The sequence below is a fragment of the Monodelphis domestica genome, chromosome X (assembly GCF_027887165.1).
Source record: "Monodelphis domestica isolate mMonDom1 chromosome X, mMonDom1.pri, whole genome shotgun sequence".
Lineage (NCBI taxonomy): Eukaryota > Metazoa > Chordata > Mammalia > Didelphimorphia > Didelphidae > Monodelphis > Monodelphis domestica.
The window spans coordinates 51,373,925-51,394,081 of NC_077235.1; the positions used below are offsets into that span (position 1 = coordinate 51,373,925).

At 39.7% G+C, this 20,157-nt stretch overlaps 1 protein-coding gene across 26 annotated transcripts in view; it reads left to right on the forward strand.

Moving 5' to 3' along the window:
- MBNL3 (muscleblind like splicing regulator 3) overlaps positions 1-20,157 on the forward strand; it is a 227,480-nt gene that overhangs the window by 176,364 nt on the left and 30,959 nt on the right. For 16 of the 26 annotated variants that reach the window (XM_056808804.1, XM_056808808.1, XM_007507188.3 and 13 more), the window contains 3 exons: positions 1,607-1,701; positions 2,621-2,695; positions 4,900-14,003. In XM_056808804.1, coding sequence (XP_056664782.1) covers positions 1,607-1,701; positions 2,621-2,677 — 152 coding nt within the window. In that variant the 3' untranslated portion in view covers positions 2,678-2,695; positions 4,900-14,003. Of the gene's footprint in view, positions 1-1,606; positions 1,702-2,620; positions 2,696-2,986; positions 14,004-20,157 lie in introns of those variants that run through there. The other 10 variants (XM_007507190.3, XM_056808806.1, XR_474656.3 and 7 more) reach the window with 8 other exon arrangements.

The following is a 20,157-nucleotide window of genomic DNA, read 5'->3' on the forward strand; positions in this document are numbered from 1 at the left end:
CTTATCCCTAAGGGGAATTCTCAGGAGCTAGGTATCCCTCATGGAAAGCAGGAGCAGAATAAACCTGTGGATGGACTGCTGAGAACAGCTGTTGGGATAAAGTTGTTTCTCTACTATTACACACCCACTGGCTTCCAATAACCTACCTGGCAGCCCATGAAGAGATAATGAAACAAGTCATAGCTATAGAGCCAGAAAGGGAGCCATATGTAAACAAATCCAGAATAGCAATAGGACCTGCCATCATGACAGGGTTTGAGCCCTCTGACCACTATTTGGTCAAGGAGTCTACTATTTTTCTAGGCATTCCTGATTTCGGTTGCTACTAAGTAGAGTGTTCTGTGCACCTGATTAGAAGCCCATAACTCTGAGTATTTGCAAAATACGTGTGTACCTTTTACATTTTTTTATTGTTTCTTGGTCCATCTAGAAAGTTCCCCCAAACTTTCTGCCTTGGAATACAATCTGCATGTTTCAGTGGGGATGCTGCTTACCAAACTACTACATTCTCCATGTGAAATCCCTAAATCAGAATGTTTTTAGGGTCCCTGAGTAGAAGAGAGAGCTCTAGAATTTTCAGGAATGGCCATTACACATATTTTTTTTCTGTGAAGTAGCCCAGTTTGATCTCCACCCCCCCTTCTCCTATTCACTTCCATGGTAGAATCATACATCTTGCTGAATTTCTTAGCTGGAACCCAGATAATTCATCAGATACACATTTTTACCAGTCACAGGTAACCCCCAGGTCATTTCTCCAAATGAGTTAAACCCTAGGGAAAAAAGAAGGCCAGGAGAGAGGCAACACATTGAAAGGGATGTTGTTGCAGCTGGTAGCCATGTTAGCCAGTGGGATTGTAGCTGTATTATGTACCATGAGGACAATGTTTTGTCAGATATTTGCTATAAAAGTCCACTGTGTATATGAATCATAATTCGGGCCAAATTTTCCAAGGAGGCTATACTAGGCGCACCTGTAAAAACATTCACACAAATCCCTGTCCTCTGCCCGCCAACCCCATACCTACCTACCCAGCTGCACTCATGTGTCTACAAACTAGGTAAGTACCCAGACATCTAACTGGCCTTCTGCACATTCAGAGCAAGACATTGTACCAATCCCTGCCCATTTCTGCATACAGCCTGCAGAACTACCTCTCTATTTGCTAGGCAACAGCCAACCTCAGAACCCCTTTAAGTATGTGACCTGATTTAACATCCTGGTTGACTGTTGGGTAGCTAGTGATGATAAATCCTCATTTTTACAAGTGCATTCCCTGTACCCCCCTTTTGAAAATTTGGCTCTTCCAGTGTATTACATCCTTGTTTTGCTTATAAATGTACTAAGTGTTGAGAATATTTTAGTTTTCCTTAATGATAATTGTAATGGGCTTTTCCCCTTTTTTCTCTTTTTAATTTTTTCCCCCTTCAATGCTATCTTGCTTTGCACTGTGAATTGCATGGCGCGCCCTGGTGTATCCTTCATGACGATGTCACATGGCTTGTTGCTGTGATACCTGCCACGCCCCCAATCCACCACATGTTGTCATGGTTACATAAATGCTCCACCTTCCTGTATGTCGCTTCCATGGTTCCCTCCTGAAAGTGCCCATGATGCACGGTGCTACGCCCACCACTGTGTCCGCAGCAACAACACCTGCCACCAGCGTCCCCTTCGCTGCAACAGCTACAGCCAATCAGGTTTGGCCCTTTCAATAGATTTCTTTGACGTGTTCAGAGATAGATGCCTACAGTGTATTAGTTGGGCCGAGTATATTCTTTGGGGTTTGGTGAGAGGGTGTTGATATCCCATTTTGGTGGGTTTCTAGAGTTAGAGTTCAGTGTGCATCCAGAGTACCCTTGCGTGCTTTGCTGCTGCTACAGAAAAGAATCCAAGCACATCATGAGGTGGTGACTCTTTCAGAGATGCTGCTCACAACATTGAAATGTGAGGATTGCCACCACACCAATCCTAAATTGTATACCCTAGAGCATTCAGGAAAACAAAACTGCTTTCCAATATGACCTCAACTATAGTTTCTCCTCTTTAGACCAGGATCAGGTGTTAGATCCCTGCCTTCTGAGTGAGTGTGTTTGAAATTTCACTGAGTGGCACCTCACGATAACTTTTCTGAGCCCTTAGAAAGACTATTTTGTCTTGGGGATTCCTCAGTGATTGCCAAGTACATTCCCTCCAAAGCTGATGTTAGAAATGCCTTAGTTGTCTGCTGGGTTCTCCTTTGTTTCGGATATTCCCAGGGATAATCATCACCTGCCAATTGCAAGCCTTGGATGGCTGTGACCCACGAGAGGAACGTGTAATGGGTATGGCTGCTTGAGGCTCACTACCATGGCCGCCATGACTCCAGACTGAAAGTTAGCTGGCATGGCTATTGGGACTGCAACTTAAGTATAATGTTCAGAGCATTCTTTGGGGGACAAAACCATGTTCTAATCAGGGCTTTGTCCAAATAAACCAATACAGGAAATGTTTAATTCTGCCCCAAATTGTGCTTTGAGTGGATTTGATTTATTTGTTGTCCATGCCCATGAAGTGAAGACAGGAACCAAAATGATCCCAAAGAATGATTTTAATCTGCATTCTTTTTCACTACTCTAGATATCCCAGTTATCAGTAGATGAACTGAGTAGCAGCATGTTTGTTTCACAGATGTAGACATACCGAATAGAAACAGTAAGTTTCTTTACATTTTCCTATAATCAATAATAATTTTTAGAGGTGACATATTTAGGTAATTGCATTTGCTAAATTCTTTGCTAACCCTTCATGAATAGATATTTGTTTACAACTTCCAGCTTGCTTTGAGTAATCTCAAATTTCCCAGCTGAAATGTTGGAGACAAAATATGCAATTAATTTGTTGAGTAACGCCAGCCGGGGACTGCATGTTTCCCAGTGAGCTGGCAAGTCTGGAAATGTATTCTGAATGAAAGAAGAGCTAAAAATCTCTTCTCATCTCCAACAGGACCATTTTGATTGGGAAAATGCTAACAAGTTTTCTAACTTGAACTCGAATCCTGAAAAATCATTTTTATTGCTGCATTTTGTCAAGTGGAACAAAGTCGGTTTTGTGACCGGATTCTGAATGACCAAGATGACTAGCTTAGAAGTTGCAAATAACGTGTTTCTCCCAACCATACTATAGAACCTGCTGCTCTCAAAGACTGCTTACTTTGTGTTGCTTTCAATGTGATGCCAACAAAAATTCCTCACAGTTCCAACTAAATGTGAATGATGCAAGTTTATCAATTAGTCATTTTTTTCTTAAACCACATTTCTTCTTCCCCCTAAATACCCTATGCTGTCATGGAAAGAGCACTGAGTTTAGAGTCAGAAGACCTGTATTCAGTTCTAGATTCTGTCATTTATTTTCATGTGACCTTAGGCAGGGCATTTCCCCTCTGACCTTTGGTCTCCTCATCTATAAAAATTGGTGATTTGGACAAGATTCTACCTAAGGGAAGAGCCATCCAAATTCTAAACTCTTGTGATCCCTTGGCCCTTCTTGCAACCCAAAATACAGAGAGAAACCTAGAACAAGTTCTATCTGCAGTCACTGGTTATCAAAGGTTTCCTAAATGGCATAGGATCATAACATAAAAACTGGAAGATATAATTTGAAAGATAAGAAACTGATTCCAAGAAAGTCAATCAATCAAGAACATTTGTTAATCACTCATTATGTGCCAGGTACCATGCTGAACACTAGGAATTGATTTGAATAAAGGAAAAACAGCCCCTGCCCTCAAGGAGCTCATATTCTAATGGTGGAGATAATATGCCAACAACTGTTTTACCTTTTCCAAAAAAAGAGGAGTTAGGCCATATTGACTTACCTAGGGTCACACATTCAGTAAGTGTCAGAAGGATTGAACCCAGGTCTTCCTGACTCTTAGTACAGCTCTCTCTCCACTGTGCTATACTGCCTCAGAACTGCTTCAGGTGGAATGCATGCTTCAAACATAGAACCATAGAAAATAGCCAAATTGGAAGGCACCTTAGAGATCATCCAGGCCAACTTCATCACTTGTAAGATGAGCCCAGAGAGGGTAAGAGCTTCTGACAAAATCACACAGTAAGTTAGTGGCAGAGCTAGGCCCAGAGCCAAGCTCTCATTCTTCTCCAACTAATTCCCTTTCCTCTAGAGCCCAGTGCCTCTTCTTGAATTTTTAATGAAATATGCACTAGAATAGCTAGTTCTTTTGTCATGGTTCCATGGGCAATCTCAGGATGCTTCAACAGAATGTTATTTGCTTTCAGTATATACCAAATGATGGGAATTTCTTCAAAAGGAAAAAAAATATCATTTATATTATGTAATTTTCCAGGGTTTTACATTTATGTCCCAACATCAATATGTCCTGCTACCCGACTCCAGAACAGTGAGATAAAAAAAATTTAATTCAATGTTAGGATGTTTCTAAAAACATAGAGATATATTATCATGTTGATAAAACACACGAATGATAGAAACTAAGGGTTGGACATCTGCATGGCATAGGCATAGCCTATACAAAGATGAGCACTGTCCTGCTAATTCTGTCATAGATGCCAAAGATTCACAGAACTGGAAGATCTTCAAACAAATGCCAAAACATTACTTTCTTACCAGGCCCTGTCCTTGGTGCTGAGGATCCAAAGATGAAAACCAGCAATCACTTGCCCTCAAGGAGTTTGAAATTGAAGAACCTTGGAGGTTATCTAGTCCACATTCTTTACTATAGAAAGAAGAAAACGAAAGCCCAGAGATGGGAAGGATCTTTCCTAGGAACACCTGGCTCACAACTATTTAGTTGCAGAGGCAAGGCAAGGCTAGGAAGCCAATCTCACCACATCCTGCTTGGTTAACCCTTCAATCTCTTTCTCTTTTTCTTCCAGTGAAAATTCTGAACAGCAAAATCCTGGAGTATCAGAACCTCTCCTTGGGACACTGCACATGGTCTTTCTGTACATTTTCCCATTTCTCCTCTTTTACCATCTCTACAGTAAGCCTGTTGCAGCATACATGTTAACCAAAAAACAAAACAAAACAAAAAAACATAAAATTTTTTAAAACCCCAAAAAAGTGAAATACCAGATTTATGGAAATGTAAAAAAATAAAAAAAAAAGCGCGCTATATAGAAAAGATTAACAAACAGTGCTCTTGTATAAGACATAAACATAGACAAACTATAATCATCTTTTGTAACATGTTTCTTTAACACACGTAATCTTTTTTTCTGAGTACCATCATGATATGTGCATATGCGCAGTGGACTGTTGTATATTATCAATGGATAAATGTTCGTCTTTTTAAAGTGTTATCTTAAAGTTTTGTTTACATCATAGTCTAATTGAATTGTTTTAAGGTATATCAAATATACGCAATATCATTTCCCATTAATGTTACGTCTTAGGTTTCCACATAATGTAATTCTTTGGTGTGGTTCATTTTTTACACTAAAAATGTTATGGTGGGAAACAGGAGTGACGGGCTTGAAAACCACGACATGAGAATGTTGCTATAACTCTTCATCTTTGGGCTAGTTCTGTAGGCTTACAGGGCAGCCTTCTCGAACGGTTTCTCTTTGGAGGACATCCTGATTGTGCATGCAGTCCCTTACCAATTACACACACAGACGTGGCATGTCAACATATGCTTGTTTTCCCTTTAAGTGAAGTTGTGCTCCCTGAATGGGCAAGAACCCCTCAACTGACTCCTCAAAAGTTCAAACAAAAATGAATTAGACTTTGCCTCCATGACCAATTTCTCAGCTTCACAAGTGAAAGACATACAAAGGGACCATTGCCATTTCTTGGTAGATCTAGGATCCCAGCCCCTTGTCATTCCCCCTCCCCCATGGGAATCTCCAAATCTGAGCCATTTCAACATCTTCAGCGAAGAAATTGGTCCTTGGAGGTTTAAAGTTACATTAATTACTGAAATGTGGGGGCAACATAGTGGGAAGAGCATGTTCATAAATTGGAAGGGAAATGAATCCAGCCTCTTCAGCCTTTTCCTAAATAAGGCATAGTCTGGAAAAGCCAGCACAGGTGAAAGTGAGAGCTGGTTACAGATATGATCTTTCTTCATTAAATGGACCCAGCTCCAAATTATAAAGGAGCCACAGTCAGAGAGGATAGCCATGGGGAGGGGGGCAAGAACTGATACTAGAGAAGTTGATTTTTGGAACCCTTTCTGTGGAACCCAAGCAGAATCACAGGCCATTTCTGTGAGCTTCTGCTATTGCTATCTCAATCCATTTCACCAGTGAAAAGCAACAGTAGCTGAGATGTCGTGAGCACTTGTGATTTCTAGTGACCATATTTTTAACTTCTGAGTCTCCCATACCCTCACCAAGCCTTTTTTGCTTGTTTGTTTGTGTGTGTGTTTGTTTGTTTGTTTAGTGGAAACTTGGAATCTGTAAACTTTTAGATGTTTTGCTGCCCCTTATGATCTGACCCCACAGAGCTGGAATGAATTCAGTTGTCCATGCTCATAGAATTTACGATCAAGGAAAAGATTTACTTGGTTACAGAAATGGAATTGATTGGAAACATTTGGTGTTTTTCCATCAATTTGCAGCCGATTTTCTAATATTTTGTCATTTTGTCCTCTTGTCAGGAGAGGGATAAAAAACAGCATCATTTCTGGCATATACAATTGGGGCAAATGTGTATATATATATATATATATATGTATTTTGTGACTTGCTGACCCCTGGGGGAACAGCAGGAGACTGAGAAAGGGAGTGCTAGGGGTAGTGTTTGAATCCTACAAATGTGAGAGATGGAAGGGACTTTTAGAAAGCATCTATCTGGGCACCCCTCCTCCCTCCCTTTTACTTATTAAGATACTGAGGCTTCAAGAGGGGACAATGACTCGCCCTGGTTAGTTGTGGAGCTGGGCCTAGATCCCAGCTTTCTTTCATGCCTCAGAAACAACTATCTTCTGGAGATGTGATTTCCCCCTCCAAATGCTCCCAAAGGGGAGCATTTATTTTGTCATTGGGTGAGGATCCCAAAAGTGTAGGATTAGGCCTGTGATGAGCAAAAATCCTTATAGGTCCTAATCGCTAGCCCAAGGAGTAGGCTACAAACCAGAATGCCAGTTCATTTCTCATTTGATTTTTTTCACTGGCATCAGGTAGCCTAACATCCTAGAATGGTATTGCCTGTGATTTATGATCTAACAGGCATCTTTTAACCACTGAATTTCTGTTTCCCGTGGTCTTAACATTGTTAGTGGGAAAAAAGTGATGTGTATTTCCTGTAAGTGATTCTTTGTGTATCAAAATGGGTTTTGCACAACCTGCGTGCCAGTGCCTCAATCAAAAGCAAACCTGATCACATTCAGCCAGAAAAGGATGTATTGCAAATGACCATGGCTTTTTTCGCTAAAGGAGGTTGGAATTCTGTCTGTGCTCAATGGAGTTTTGTATATCTTGTCCCTTTGACGTTAAGCCTCCAGTTTTCTTTAAGTTCAACAGCTGGCATTGATGTGCATAGAATGTAAACCTAGACTGCAGCTGTTTTCATGTTACATTTAAAGCACTGAAGAAGAGATAGAAAAGGATTTTAGCAAAGACGTTCAGTAAGGGATGTCCAGGGTAGGTTAATCTTATTGCGCGCCATGACAGGTTTTTTTTTCTTTCCCCCTCCCCCAATTGCCAGCAAATCCCGTGCTAATTTGTGAGCAAATGCAAGGGAAGAAGACTTGAAGTATTCACCAAATTCCAAACAAACCTTGGCAAAAAGCAAAACAAAACATAACCTGCCATTGAAACTCGCTTGTGCAATTTTTTTTTTACTGGAATTTTCTTTGTTTGAGAAGAAAAGCAAAACAAGTCGTCTGACTCTAAATTTCCTAAACAAATACAAAGCCTATTACAAAGTCACCAAGCTAATCAGTGACTCTAAGCAAGTATAAGATTTAGATTTCATCCTTTATTTGACAAGAGTTGTATGTAAAATTTAAAGCACTATAATTTTAGTGACATTTTATATGCTTCCCACTTTTCATGCACCTATATTTTTATTTATCCAAAGTTACTTTTGACCCACTTTTCTCAGCCTTATGCAAAAATATGCAAGAACAGTGAAACATAGGTAAAACAGGTCATACAGAGGGGAAAAGAAAACAGAGACTGAGTGTTTGCAACGTTAGTAATTTCAATTCAGAATACTTCTATAGAACCAGAACAGAGACCAGATAATTTAAGAAGAGGGACTGAAGGAAAATAAATGCTGAAAATAGTGATAATTCTTACATTCACATACAGAATTTCCTTTTGCAATTAGCACACAATTCTGCAATCAGCAATGACTTAATTTCCCATCTCTTGACAAGGTTTTCAACACTGTCACTGATGACTATGTGGTAAATCATCTCATTTCTTCCCCCTTCACACACACCATCCATTTCAGATCATGCTCAAACACTTGGATTTTACCCCAAGTGTCATCTTGCTCTGTATGGGCTGTGGCTTCCCAATGGCCACAGCCGAGGCTTATCAGCTTACCACTTGGTGGGGTCTGGGGAAGAGCCAGGCTTCTTCCTGAAGTGCCCTTCTCCCTTCCCCCTCCTGCCATCAGCAGAAGCAGAATAGAATAAATCTTTATGATTTGAAGCCATTCTCAGCCAATTAACATAATGCTCTTTTAATTGGGCACTGTTTCATATTACATTTTATCAAATAAAGAAAAAGGGTCCCATGTTCCCCTTGGGAGCACAGCCAAGGCTGTGCTCTTCCCCACCAAGAGTTCAGTTGGGACTGCTTGGATCGGTTCAGAGGCAGTCACAGAGTCCCAATTCATTCTTCCAGTTAGTAATGTCAAATTCAGTACATCATCATATTGAGAAACTAGAATCCTTGTTTTTCCCCTTTATCTCTTGGCATTTCACATGCAATGAAAACAGATTAAAGAAAGAAGGAAAAAAAGATGAAATTGATAAGGAAAATCCCAAGGCCCATTCCCATTGAACGGACTTATGTATGACAGTGACCTGATTTTACCATATGCCTGTTGAAGGCCTTAGAATATACTGTATGTTAAAGACTGTAATAACTTTCTATGAAATATAGTCAACAACCTAATCCAAATGTAAATATAGGTACAAAATGTTTCTAGGCATCAGCTTCTTAGTTCATAGTTTGTAATCATGAAATTAATTTTATTTTATTTTCTGCTAGCTTTTAATATATTCCTTACTTTTTTCTTCTTAAGCTCTTTAGCCAATGAATGAATTTAATTTTGAAGGAGAATTAGGACACGGTTAAGATGTTACTCCACAAACTTAATCCATTTAGTTCTGTCCTAAGCCAGGAACCCTTATAGCTTATAAGGACTCTATCTGGTTTACAGATTCAGAAAAAAATTAGCTTTGTACACAACTCCTGTGATAATGGATTCATTCTTAACTAGTTCTCTTAAGTTCTTCTTGCTATGACAACAAAACTACAACATGGCTACCTTCGTAGACATTATTTGTAAGGTTTTTCACATGTAAATTTAAAATGAAGTAAAACAGTATGAGTTTGTCCAACGTGCCCTTACATGCTGTCAGAAAAAGATAAAATTGAATATATGAAAAATCCCAAAGTCCCATGTGAAAGCTGACTGGGTGACTCCACTGTCACCTTTTCAGTCCAGAAGTTTACAACATATGGCTTTAGAGTCAGGTTTTATAGCTTGTAGAGTTTGTTCTGTGTAAAAAGGGTTATTCCACAGTATTTTCACTCTCCAGACACAACCCACCCCGCTGCCTTTTATTTACACCACCACCTCAGTCCACCCGCCCGCCTGCCGGTCTCTGCTTCATTTCACATCTCTCTCTTCTCTCCGCTGTGTGTCAAGTCACAACAGTCTGGTTTCATTTCTTTAGCTCTGCTTGCCAATTTTATGTTGTCTGGGATTCCGTTCTTACTTTCATGAGTATATCAGATGCAAAAATCAGGGCTTAACGAATTAAACATATGAATTTTTTTCATGTTAATTTATATTTGCAAAGCTGTATATACAAAACAATATTGTGGAATGACCCCTTAACAGTGTTGAAGCTACCAATATGCTGCAGTTAAACTGATTCAGTTAGTGTGAGAATGAATGTGTGAGACACACCTTTTTTGCACTTATGTACATAGTCCACGAAAGAAATCCTTGGAGCTTATTTTGAATATAAAAAGTCTGTAATAACACAGAAAAAGTTTGTAAAAGAGATAGCTATTACTAAGGCTTTGAAAAGAAGGAAATTTTTTGCTCTAACCCTTAATCAGAAAGCATGCCATTTTTGCTTTGCTACTTGACTGCTTTCTCATTTGCCATAGCGTACCACACAATACAGCAGATTATTCACAGGTCAACTTCAACTTGCAGCACTAAAGATGGAGAACAGTTCTTAGTCTGTTAGCAAAATCATTAACCAAAATTTTAATTGCATTCATATGTCAACCTACTTTGGAATCGTGGACTATGTAGATACTGATAAGTTTCTGAATCATGCTTTTTTCCTTTCCCTTGGAAGTTATCATTAACTGTGGAAAACACTATAGATTAGGAGAAACACAGACCCCATTAGGATCAGCTCCAGTCCCCATGCTTCTACATTGATGGCCATCAGTGCAACACATGTATTCAATTCACAGTTTGATTCAAGAAGCATTTCATCATCACCCACCTCATGCCAGGCACTGTACTTAGTGTTAAAGATACAAATAAAAAATAGAACCACCCAGATCTCAAGGAACTTACATTCTACTTAGGCAGGGAGACAACTTGTACAGATAAAGTCTATACAAATTAGATACAAAATTAATAGAAAGTGATTGAGGGAAGGAAGGACTGACAACTGAGGGTATCAGGAAAAGCTTCATGTAGGAAACCTTGTATGTTGCTTAATTGGAAATGAAATCATTTAGAGATACACACTAACTCCCAACTTTAGTGCCTGGCACCATGTAACACAACTGGGAAATACAGATGAGAGAACTGGAGAACTCTTTAAGAGGATATTCGACCTGACTGGCAAGGGGAATGGTTTTGTACTCGCACCACTTCACCAGCTACAACTTCCCTTCAGCTCGTATGTAGCCCTGATTGCATGATCCTAGCTTGGATCTGAGTAGCCTTCATTATACATGCTATGTTAGACCTAGCAGGACAGAAGAGGAATGGCCATGGGCATAGATAGCAGGTTAGCTAGGCTTAGATGTTATAAAGACTGAATTGGGTTCCAAAATCCTCTTCTGGCTACCACATCAACTACAGGAAGCACCTCTGTCTGGGAAGTTGAGCTGAGGATGGGATATGAGGATGGAGTGTTAATGTGCGGTGCCCCCACTGATGGCCTCGATTTTCTTCCATCTTCAAGGTATATAGCTCCTGCCCTGGGCTTGGGGAAGTCATCTTGAGATGGGCATCTGGAGCTGGTGTGCCTTAAAATTGCTTTGACAGTGTTACTATGCATCCCTACTAGTATCAGATCACTATAGAGCCTGAAAAAGAAGCCACAGCCTATAAACAACCCATCCCAGAAATGATTGTCAAAATGTGACAAAAAATCAGGTCCAATTGGCTAAAAATGTTGCATTCATCATCAATTTTTTTTACTGTTAACACCTCATCATTATTTTTTTACTGTTAACACCTCTCTACCATAATCATTTGAATCAGTCACATAGCAAACCAAGGAAGTTAATATCTAGCCTCTCTAAGTTAAGAAACTCAAACATTTAATCTCCAGAAATGGGCTTTCCCCTCAAATTATGGTAAAGAATCCTTCCATCATTTCAACTAGAAGGAATAGCTCATAATACCAGGATTGAACTTAGTCGTTAAAAAATAATCAAGTCATTGGCTATAGGCAGAACACCTTTGGGGCTATTAACACTGTGGCTATAATTCTAGGGGGAAAGCCAGATAGATAATTAAGATGACCAACTTGATGACAGAGGCCCTGAAAGTGACCTCTAGTTAAATCCATAAAATGTTTAGACTGAATGCCTTCCAGCCCCTTCATTTAGTCCTACCTGTGGAAATTTTGAACTCAGTTTTCATTCACATTGTCCATACCTTTTGATCACAGCCTATGGTTTAAGAGAAAGTAGATAGTTTTCAATAGAATCACATGAATGGTTTAGCTCCTTTAAGTAATGAAGAATAGTTGCTTTGTGACTTTTGTTCACTTTGAGCCATGCTGACTTTCATTCCAATCCAAGCTAACTCCAATCCAGTTCAATTCATGCTATTCAATCCAACCCATGCTTATGCCATTGCAATTTGATCCATGTTCTTCGATACAATATAGTCCATACTATCTACAGTTCAATCCAAGCTAACTTCAGTTTAACCTAAATCATGCTAATTTCCAACTCAGTTCAATCCATGCTAATTCTAATCCAACCCATTTCGTGCTAAATCCAATCGATTGTTCACTCCTCCAGTCCAACAAACATCAACTCACTTCACATAATTCCATTTGAAATCTACTTTCTTTTCTATCCCTCCCAAAAATGACTCTACAATTCCTTCTCTCCCACAAAAAAACACTCTTCAGATCTGAGAACTATGTATAACTGCATTTCCACTTACAGCATCTGTTTGGTTTTTTTCTCCCCCCTAAAACACTGTCCTCCATCCTCATCTTAAAAACTTCTGATTTGACCAGTTGGTTTTATTTCATCCTCTGGGGAAATCTTCTGAAATTGGCCTGGGGTTTTAGGCTGCTAGAGGATATTCTAATTCTCATTGGTTCGCACAGAGATGAAGAATCTCTTTTTTTTGGACTCTAGAATTCAATAAAAAATGTGTCCTCTCTCTGTCTCCACTCTCTGGTTAGCGTCCATGCAATGCCCTAATCATGGTTTCATAGTGGCTTAATGTGTGTTAAAGAGCACAGGACTCTTGGTTTATACTTTCGTTCCTTCTCTGATGTTGGCGATTTTGAAAATACCTATTTGTACTTGTAAATGAATCATGACTGTAAAATCTTTTTTCCATTCAAGAAACACTGCTAAAAATCTTTGCTTGTGATCTGCTATGTCATATACTCTTTCATCAGAAATACAAATCTCTATGCCTCTGTAACAAGACAAAAAGTAACACACCAATTTTTTTTAAAAGCCAACTTTTTGTAATGTTTTTCTCTCTAAACACATGACAGAAGGAATTGCCTGACAGAATTACAAGGTCCCAGTTCTTTATTACTGTTACTACTATTACTATTACACAGATGTCTGATAGTATTGGAAGCCAAATGATTTTGCTACCATGAATCTTGTGTCCTAGCAGATGAGGGGATGATAAGACCATCATTCTATTGGATTGTCGGATTTCTCTGGTTCAGATTTGATTCTCTTTTGTGGTGGTTGTGGTTTTTTGGGGTTTGGGGTGGGAGGGGGGTTTGCTTGTTGTTTGGGTTTGGTTTTTTCTCTTTTTTTGGTTGTGGTTAATTGTTTGCTTGTTCTCAAAATCATGAAACATGATCCACCCATTTGCTGTCACTTGATAATGATTGCCGCTTCTCAAATTGACGTTGTCACCTAACCATGCCGAAGCAGTTGCTGAAATCACAAGAAGACAATGTGTGCTCCAAAACTGACTGGCTTTAAATGCTAACTGAAGAGCTTGTTATCTATAGTAGCTATACTGTGTAAAGTACGCGCTTATTTGCCATAGACACTTCTGGTTAAGCATAAAGTAAAAGGAACATTAGGCAGGAATAAAACAACTAAGAATTGATTAGTTCTAGGTAAAGATGCTGTTAGCCCTTTGTAACTGTAATGAATCACAGCAGTGGTCAGCAGACAATGAGGCATTAACTGTTCCAATAATGTTCCCTCAACTGCTATCAACAGAATGGATGCTTGGACTTTTTTTTTCTGCAGAATTATATCGCTATAGTGCTTGTCTGTGCAAATGTGCATAACAAAACCCATTTTAATATGTTACTTCTATATCGTGGTTTATTTTTTGACCTTTTAATAAAGTGTACAAAATTCTGGGTTTGGTTTGTTTGTAGTTTTGTTTTGTTTTTTAATAATCTCCCAACTCTCACATCAAGGGATGTTTCCTTGAAAACCTTTTCACATTCCCTTTAATTAACCTTAATCTTTAGAAATTAGGATGTAAAAGTCAGTTAACTCAGTGAAATCTGCCTTTCACAACAGAGGGATGATAATATATTTTTATTTAGCTAGGTCTTCAGTATTTTGAATTATGTTGAGAATGTTTTTTTTTTTACTTGGACACATTTGTTCAATATGACTTGAGTTACTAACACTGGAAAGACATTTGTATGTACAGTAGAGAAATGGAATCAGAAAAGATTTCTAGACAATGCCTGCTGGTTTCTATTGCGGCTCAGAATTTCCAAGGGCCGTTCTAAGACAGCTTCTTGGCAGGCTACATTTCCCACTCATTTCTTTTTTCAGCTACATCTTCAGGATAACAGATGAGACCCAATGTTGTCTGTGTTATTCACTTCAAGAAACCAGTAATTACATGCAACAGTGGTTTCTGACCAATAATATGGATTCCTTGAAAACATTTCCTTTCCCTTCAAACTGATTTTTAAGTGATGTTGGTTTTTTTCCCTTTTTTGGTCTGGACTTGTGATTTCATTAGTATAGGGAAATTTCTGCGTGAAAACTCCCTCCACTGATGCGGGATATCAATTCTTCTGTAACTTGTTCTCTTAGAGAGCTGTCTGATGCATTAAGATTACATTTCTATAATACTTTAAGGTTTGCGAAGCACTTTATAAACATAAGATTATATTATCTACAACTGCTGGAAGGGACACCAAAGATCATCTCATCTAACCTCACTTGTAGTTAAGGAAACATACTCCAGGAAGGTCAGGATCATTGATCTGGAACCAGAATGGATTCCAAAAGTTATCTAGTCCATCTGTATGTACTAAGTACAGTCTGAACCAGATTAAAATGTGAAATATTTAACAACATAAATAAAAGTTCAATAGAATATAGGCAGCATAGTATTTTAAAACTAGCAGGGATCCTTATATATGGATTAACGGTCCCTATTCTTATTTAAGTTTGACACCACTGATCTAATCCAACCTCCTCATTTTACAGATGTATAACCTGAGGCCCAGATAAAGTGATTTGTCCAAGGTCACATAGGCTGGTATTGAAACATCTACTGACTCCAAAGCCAATTGTCTCTGTACAGTATCATAGCTACTTCTCTATTCATTCAAATAACATTTAAAAGCAAAAAGGTATATAATACCTATTATGTGCCAGCCACTGCTAAAGCATTTGTCAATTATTAGGTCATTTGGTCCTCATAACAAACTTAGGAGATTGAATATAATAAAATGAGGTCCAGGGGCAGCTGGGTCACTCAGTGGGTTGAAAGCCAGGCCTAGAGATGGGAGGTCCTGGGTTCAAATGTAGCCTCAGACACTTCCTAGCTGTGTGACCCTGGGCAAGTCACTTCACCCCCATTGCCTAGCCCTTACCACTCTTCTGCCATGGAACCAATATACAGTCGTGATTGTAAAACTAGAAATAAAGAATTTTAAAAAAATAAAATACGGTCCAGAGAGGCTATATGGTTTACGCACACAAGCCCCTACCTTGCTCTGCACACACTCCTAGCCTTCTAGCACCAAATCCTACCTGTTGTACCTCTCACATTGCAAGGAGCTATATTCCGATAATGAGGCCACCAGTTAATAGTTGAAAAATTCATCTATGCCAAGGATGTTAATTACAAGCAAGGGCTTAGTATGTTCCCCCTCTTAAGTTTAGTTAAGAGTTAACTGAGACCTTCAATGCCTTGACCCAAAGAATTCATTTCTAATGGTAGCATGCCTTGTATAGAGCGAGGTCAATAGGAAAATCTTGATAAGAGTAGTAGTTCCTACCTATGGCCTGCTGCTTCCATTCAAGAGTGGACAGGTCATCCATCATTTGACAAGCCATAATATGACCATAAAGGGAAAAAAATTCATAGGTGATGTTTCTACAGCTCTTAAGCTTTGCAAAACACTTTATATATGGAGTCTCCTTTAAGCCTTGCAATAACTCTGGGAGGTAGGCAGAAAAAGCAGCACTGATCTCACTTTACAACTGAAAGGGGAAGTGACTTGCCCAAAGATATGTTAGAGACAGAATTTGAACCCAAGGCTTCTGACTACAAATCACATATTCTTTTTGTTTCCCAGTGCTGACTGGATAATGTATCAAACCTATAATTTACATAGACAAATAAACATCATTAGCTGTCTTTTTTCCCATTACTGAGGCCATCATGGTGTGATGTGATTGGACAGCTCCCATTTTGAAAGGCCCTTTAGGTTACCAAAGGGCCCCTGGTTTTGGAAAGGGGGAGAGGGTATTTGTTAAGCCTCTCCTATTTTAGGGAGAAAGAAATTGAGGCCTAGATGGATTAAATGGTTTTCCAGGGTTACACAACTAATAGATGTCATTTGTTCTTTGGGGGACATCTCTTGGGATGTCTTTCCAAAATGAAAGAAATTCTCAAAATTGGAAGGACCCTTTCAGAGCATCTGAATAAAAATCCTCCTAATCCAATTCAGTAAATATTTATTAAACTCCTACTATGTGCTAAGCACTGTGCCAAGGTCTGGGGGTACAATTAATTAAAAGACTAAAAATAGACCATGCCCTCAAAAAGCTTACAACCTGGATATAAGGGGACAACTTCCTAATGATAACTGTCCCAAGTGGGAAAAGTTCATTTCCCCTACCCCACCCCCAACCTTCATTAGAGGCCTTGAAACAAAAGCTTGAAGGTTTACTTGTCAGGAATGCTGCTGTGTCCCAACTCTAAAGAGCAAGATACTCCTACCAGGTTAAACTCATTACCTCTAATCTCATTAACTGCTGCTGATTGACTTGATTGACCCTACCTCCCTCAGCCTCCTCTCCCCTCTGATTGGAGTATAAAAGAAGAATAAGAAAGGCTGTGGGGAGTCATATACAGCAGCAGAGTAGATTTTGAGATGTCTGCTGACTGGGCTCTTCTGCCCTAGTGGATAGCTAAATAGGGAAGAAACATAGTCTGGGACCTTCCAGACAAGAGAGGCCTAAAGTGAGAAATGATTTCATACACTCCAGTTTGGACAATTCCTCTCCTGGCAAGTCCCAAAACTGAATGGATTAAATCCATCACATACTTGAAAAGTAAGCCTTCCCTTCTCCATCCCAGTTCCTTTAACCAATGCTTGCAAATTTCTCTATCCACGAGTATTTCCCCTAGAATGTTCCATAGTATGATTGTTCTTTATTTGTTTTGTTGGTATGCTTTACTTGTCTTGTTAAATTTTAAATTCCTTGTGTATGTGAGTTAGCACTGTTTCTTAGAAGCTTCAGTGTCTCTGGAGGGGTGTGTGAGTAGATGTGCTCTCTCCAACCCTCTCTCTGAGATCTTTACTGGAGAGCCCCTCCCTTGTAAAACAAACACCAGCCCTGGTTGCAGGATGCCTTGAATAGGAAGGGCCTCTATCGGGATACAAATTAAAGCCAAGCTGAAGCCATTAGTCTAAAAGCTGGAAAATTTGGCATAAGGCTCATTCTGTTTCTCCATGGCCCTTTCTAGGAATAGCATTCCCTTTGCATTATGGGAAAGAATTATGACAATGGAGAGAGCAGAAGGAAACAAAACCCTATTTTTGGAGATGTTACTATTTTATACAGCATTTATGTCCTCACCCTAGTTCTTAGTGTATATGTTCTCCTCTGATATCTAAGTAAATGGTAGGGGACCTCCTAAAAATCTATTGTCACTTTTTTTTTGCCACAACCATTTTCTAAAGTCCATCAGAGGAGTTTGAGATCCTCAGGATATCTAAAAGGAGCAGCTGGGTAGCACAGCAGATAGAGAGCTATACCTGAAATCAATAGGACCTGAGTTCAGATCTGGCCCCAGACACTTCCTAGGTGTGTGACCCTGAGCAAAACACTTAATCCTGTTTGCCTAGCCCTTGCCCTTCTGTCTTAGAGTTGTTACTAAGACAGTAGGGATTTAAAAAATTACCTAGAAGCACTGAGCCTCATTGTAAGGAGGGAAGCTATCTACCGAATATCACCAGCTAGCTTAGGGAAATAGTCATTGTCCTGATTTGGGCACCTGCCCCCAGCAGCTGTATTTTCAGATGGGCCTAGAGTTCAGTTTACAGAATCCCAGAATTAGTGGGTCCCAGGATTGGGACCTCAGTCAACAGGATTTATTCAAAGTGAGCATTAGTAAAACCTCCACCCAAGTCCTCCAATGCCTCACCATAGAATGGAGGTAACACACTAGGCTCTCAAAGGCTCTACCAATGGCCTAAAAGCCCTGGCAAGTCTAACCAAGTTGAAAGGGCTTCATGTATGGTCCTAGAGATGGACTCCATCACCTAGCTGGATGCAGAGAAGCTTATCAAGAGCAGTAGATTTGAAGTCGGAGGCAGCAGGTTCCTATCTCTACCACCTACTACTGCCTGGGCGACACTATACAAGGAACTTAACCTTTCAGGGGATCAGTTTCTTTGTAAGTAACTGGGGTTGGACTGAATGGCCCCTCGTATCCCTTCAAGCACTAAATCTGTTATCCCAGAGTTAGCAATAAGGTAATGTGTTGGGAATCAAAAGACCTGGTTTCATAGGTTCACAGACTTAGAGCTAGCTAAAGGAATTTTTGAGATCATTAAGTCCAGCCTCCTGGTGTTAGGTTGTTGCTCCTTGGTTGTGCCTGACTCTTTGTGACCCCATTAGGGGTTTTCTTGGTAAAAATACTGAAGTGGTTTTATCATTTCCTTCTCCAGCTCATTTTATAGATGCAGAAACTGAGGCAAATGGGGTGAATTGACTTGCCCAAGATCACATTGCCAGCTAGAAAGTGTCGGAATCCACATTTGAACTCAGGTTTTCCTGACTCCAGACCCGGTGCTTTGTGCACTACAGCGCCACCTAGCTGCCCCTCGTGTTATAAATGATAAAATTTTACAGCTTCAATTTCTCTAAATGCTTTCTTTACAATACTACCTGGGAAGGAGGAGATACATTCCTATCCTAGGGAGGAGAAATGGAAGCCTATCCAGATGAAATGACTTGCCTAATATCACACAGTATCTGAGGCAACACTGAAACCCAAGTCTTCCTGACCCTAAGCATTATGGCTCTGATCTATCCTAGCTTTGCTATTTGTATAACATGGCTCTCTCTGACTCTAAAGTTTCCCCATCTGTAAAAGAAGGGGATTTGGACTAGATAACTTATAAGTCCCTTCCAACTCAAGATAGTTAGTCTTTGTCTCAAGTCTCACCCTACCCCAGTCTATCTTCCACTCGACTGTCAAAGTAATCTTCCTGAAGTATAAGTCTGATTGTGTCACACATTATGCACCGCCCCCCCCCCCATTCAAAAAACTTCATTGGCTCCTTCCGGTTGACATCCATAACTCTTCTAGGTTTCTTATGCTTCGTTTGCTCACCCAACATTGTCCTCAATCCAATAAAGCTGACTTCCTTGCTGTTCCTCAAACAGGACACTCCATCTCCCAACTCTACATTTTTACTGACTGTACCCTATGCCTGGAATTGTCTCCCTCCTTATCTTTGCCTCCTAGCTTCTTCAAATTCTAGCTAAAACTTTGCCTTCTACAAGAAGCTGGTACAAATCCCCATTAATGTTAGTGCCTTCCTTCTCTTGGTTAGCTCCAGTTTATCTGTATTTGTGTTGTTTGTACCTAGTTCGTTACATGTTGTTTCCCTCATTAGACTGTGAAGTCCTTGAGAGCAAGGACTGTCTTTTGCCGCCTTTGTAGCTCTGAATGGCACGGTGCCTAATATATGGTAGGTGCTTAATAAACATGCATTGACTAATTGAGATCCATGGTCCTATTGGAGCACATATAAATTCTCAGGAACTTCCCAAACTTCTAATCTTACTGGAAAATTGGGTCTCCAGAATTAAGGAGGCTTCTCTTACATAAAAGTTCTAGGGGTCGTCCTGAAGGGTTGGTGGTTATCTTTCTTGTACATGGCTCATGAGCTAGTGTGCTTTCCCCAACATGTCAATTGGATCTACCACTCAGGCAGTATATATGAATAGTTAGTACAAATATCCCCTGCAAACCTCTGTGACACTCTCCCACTAGTACATACAGAGTTCAGGGGAAAG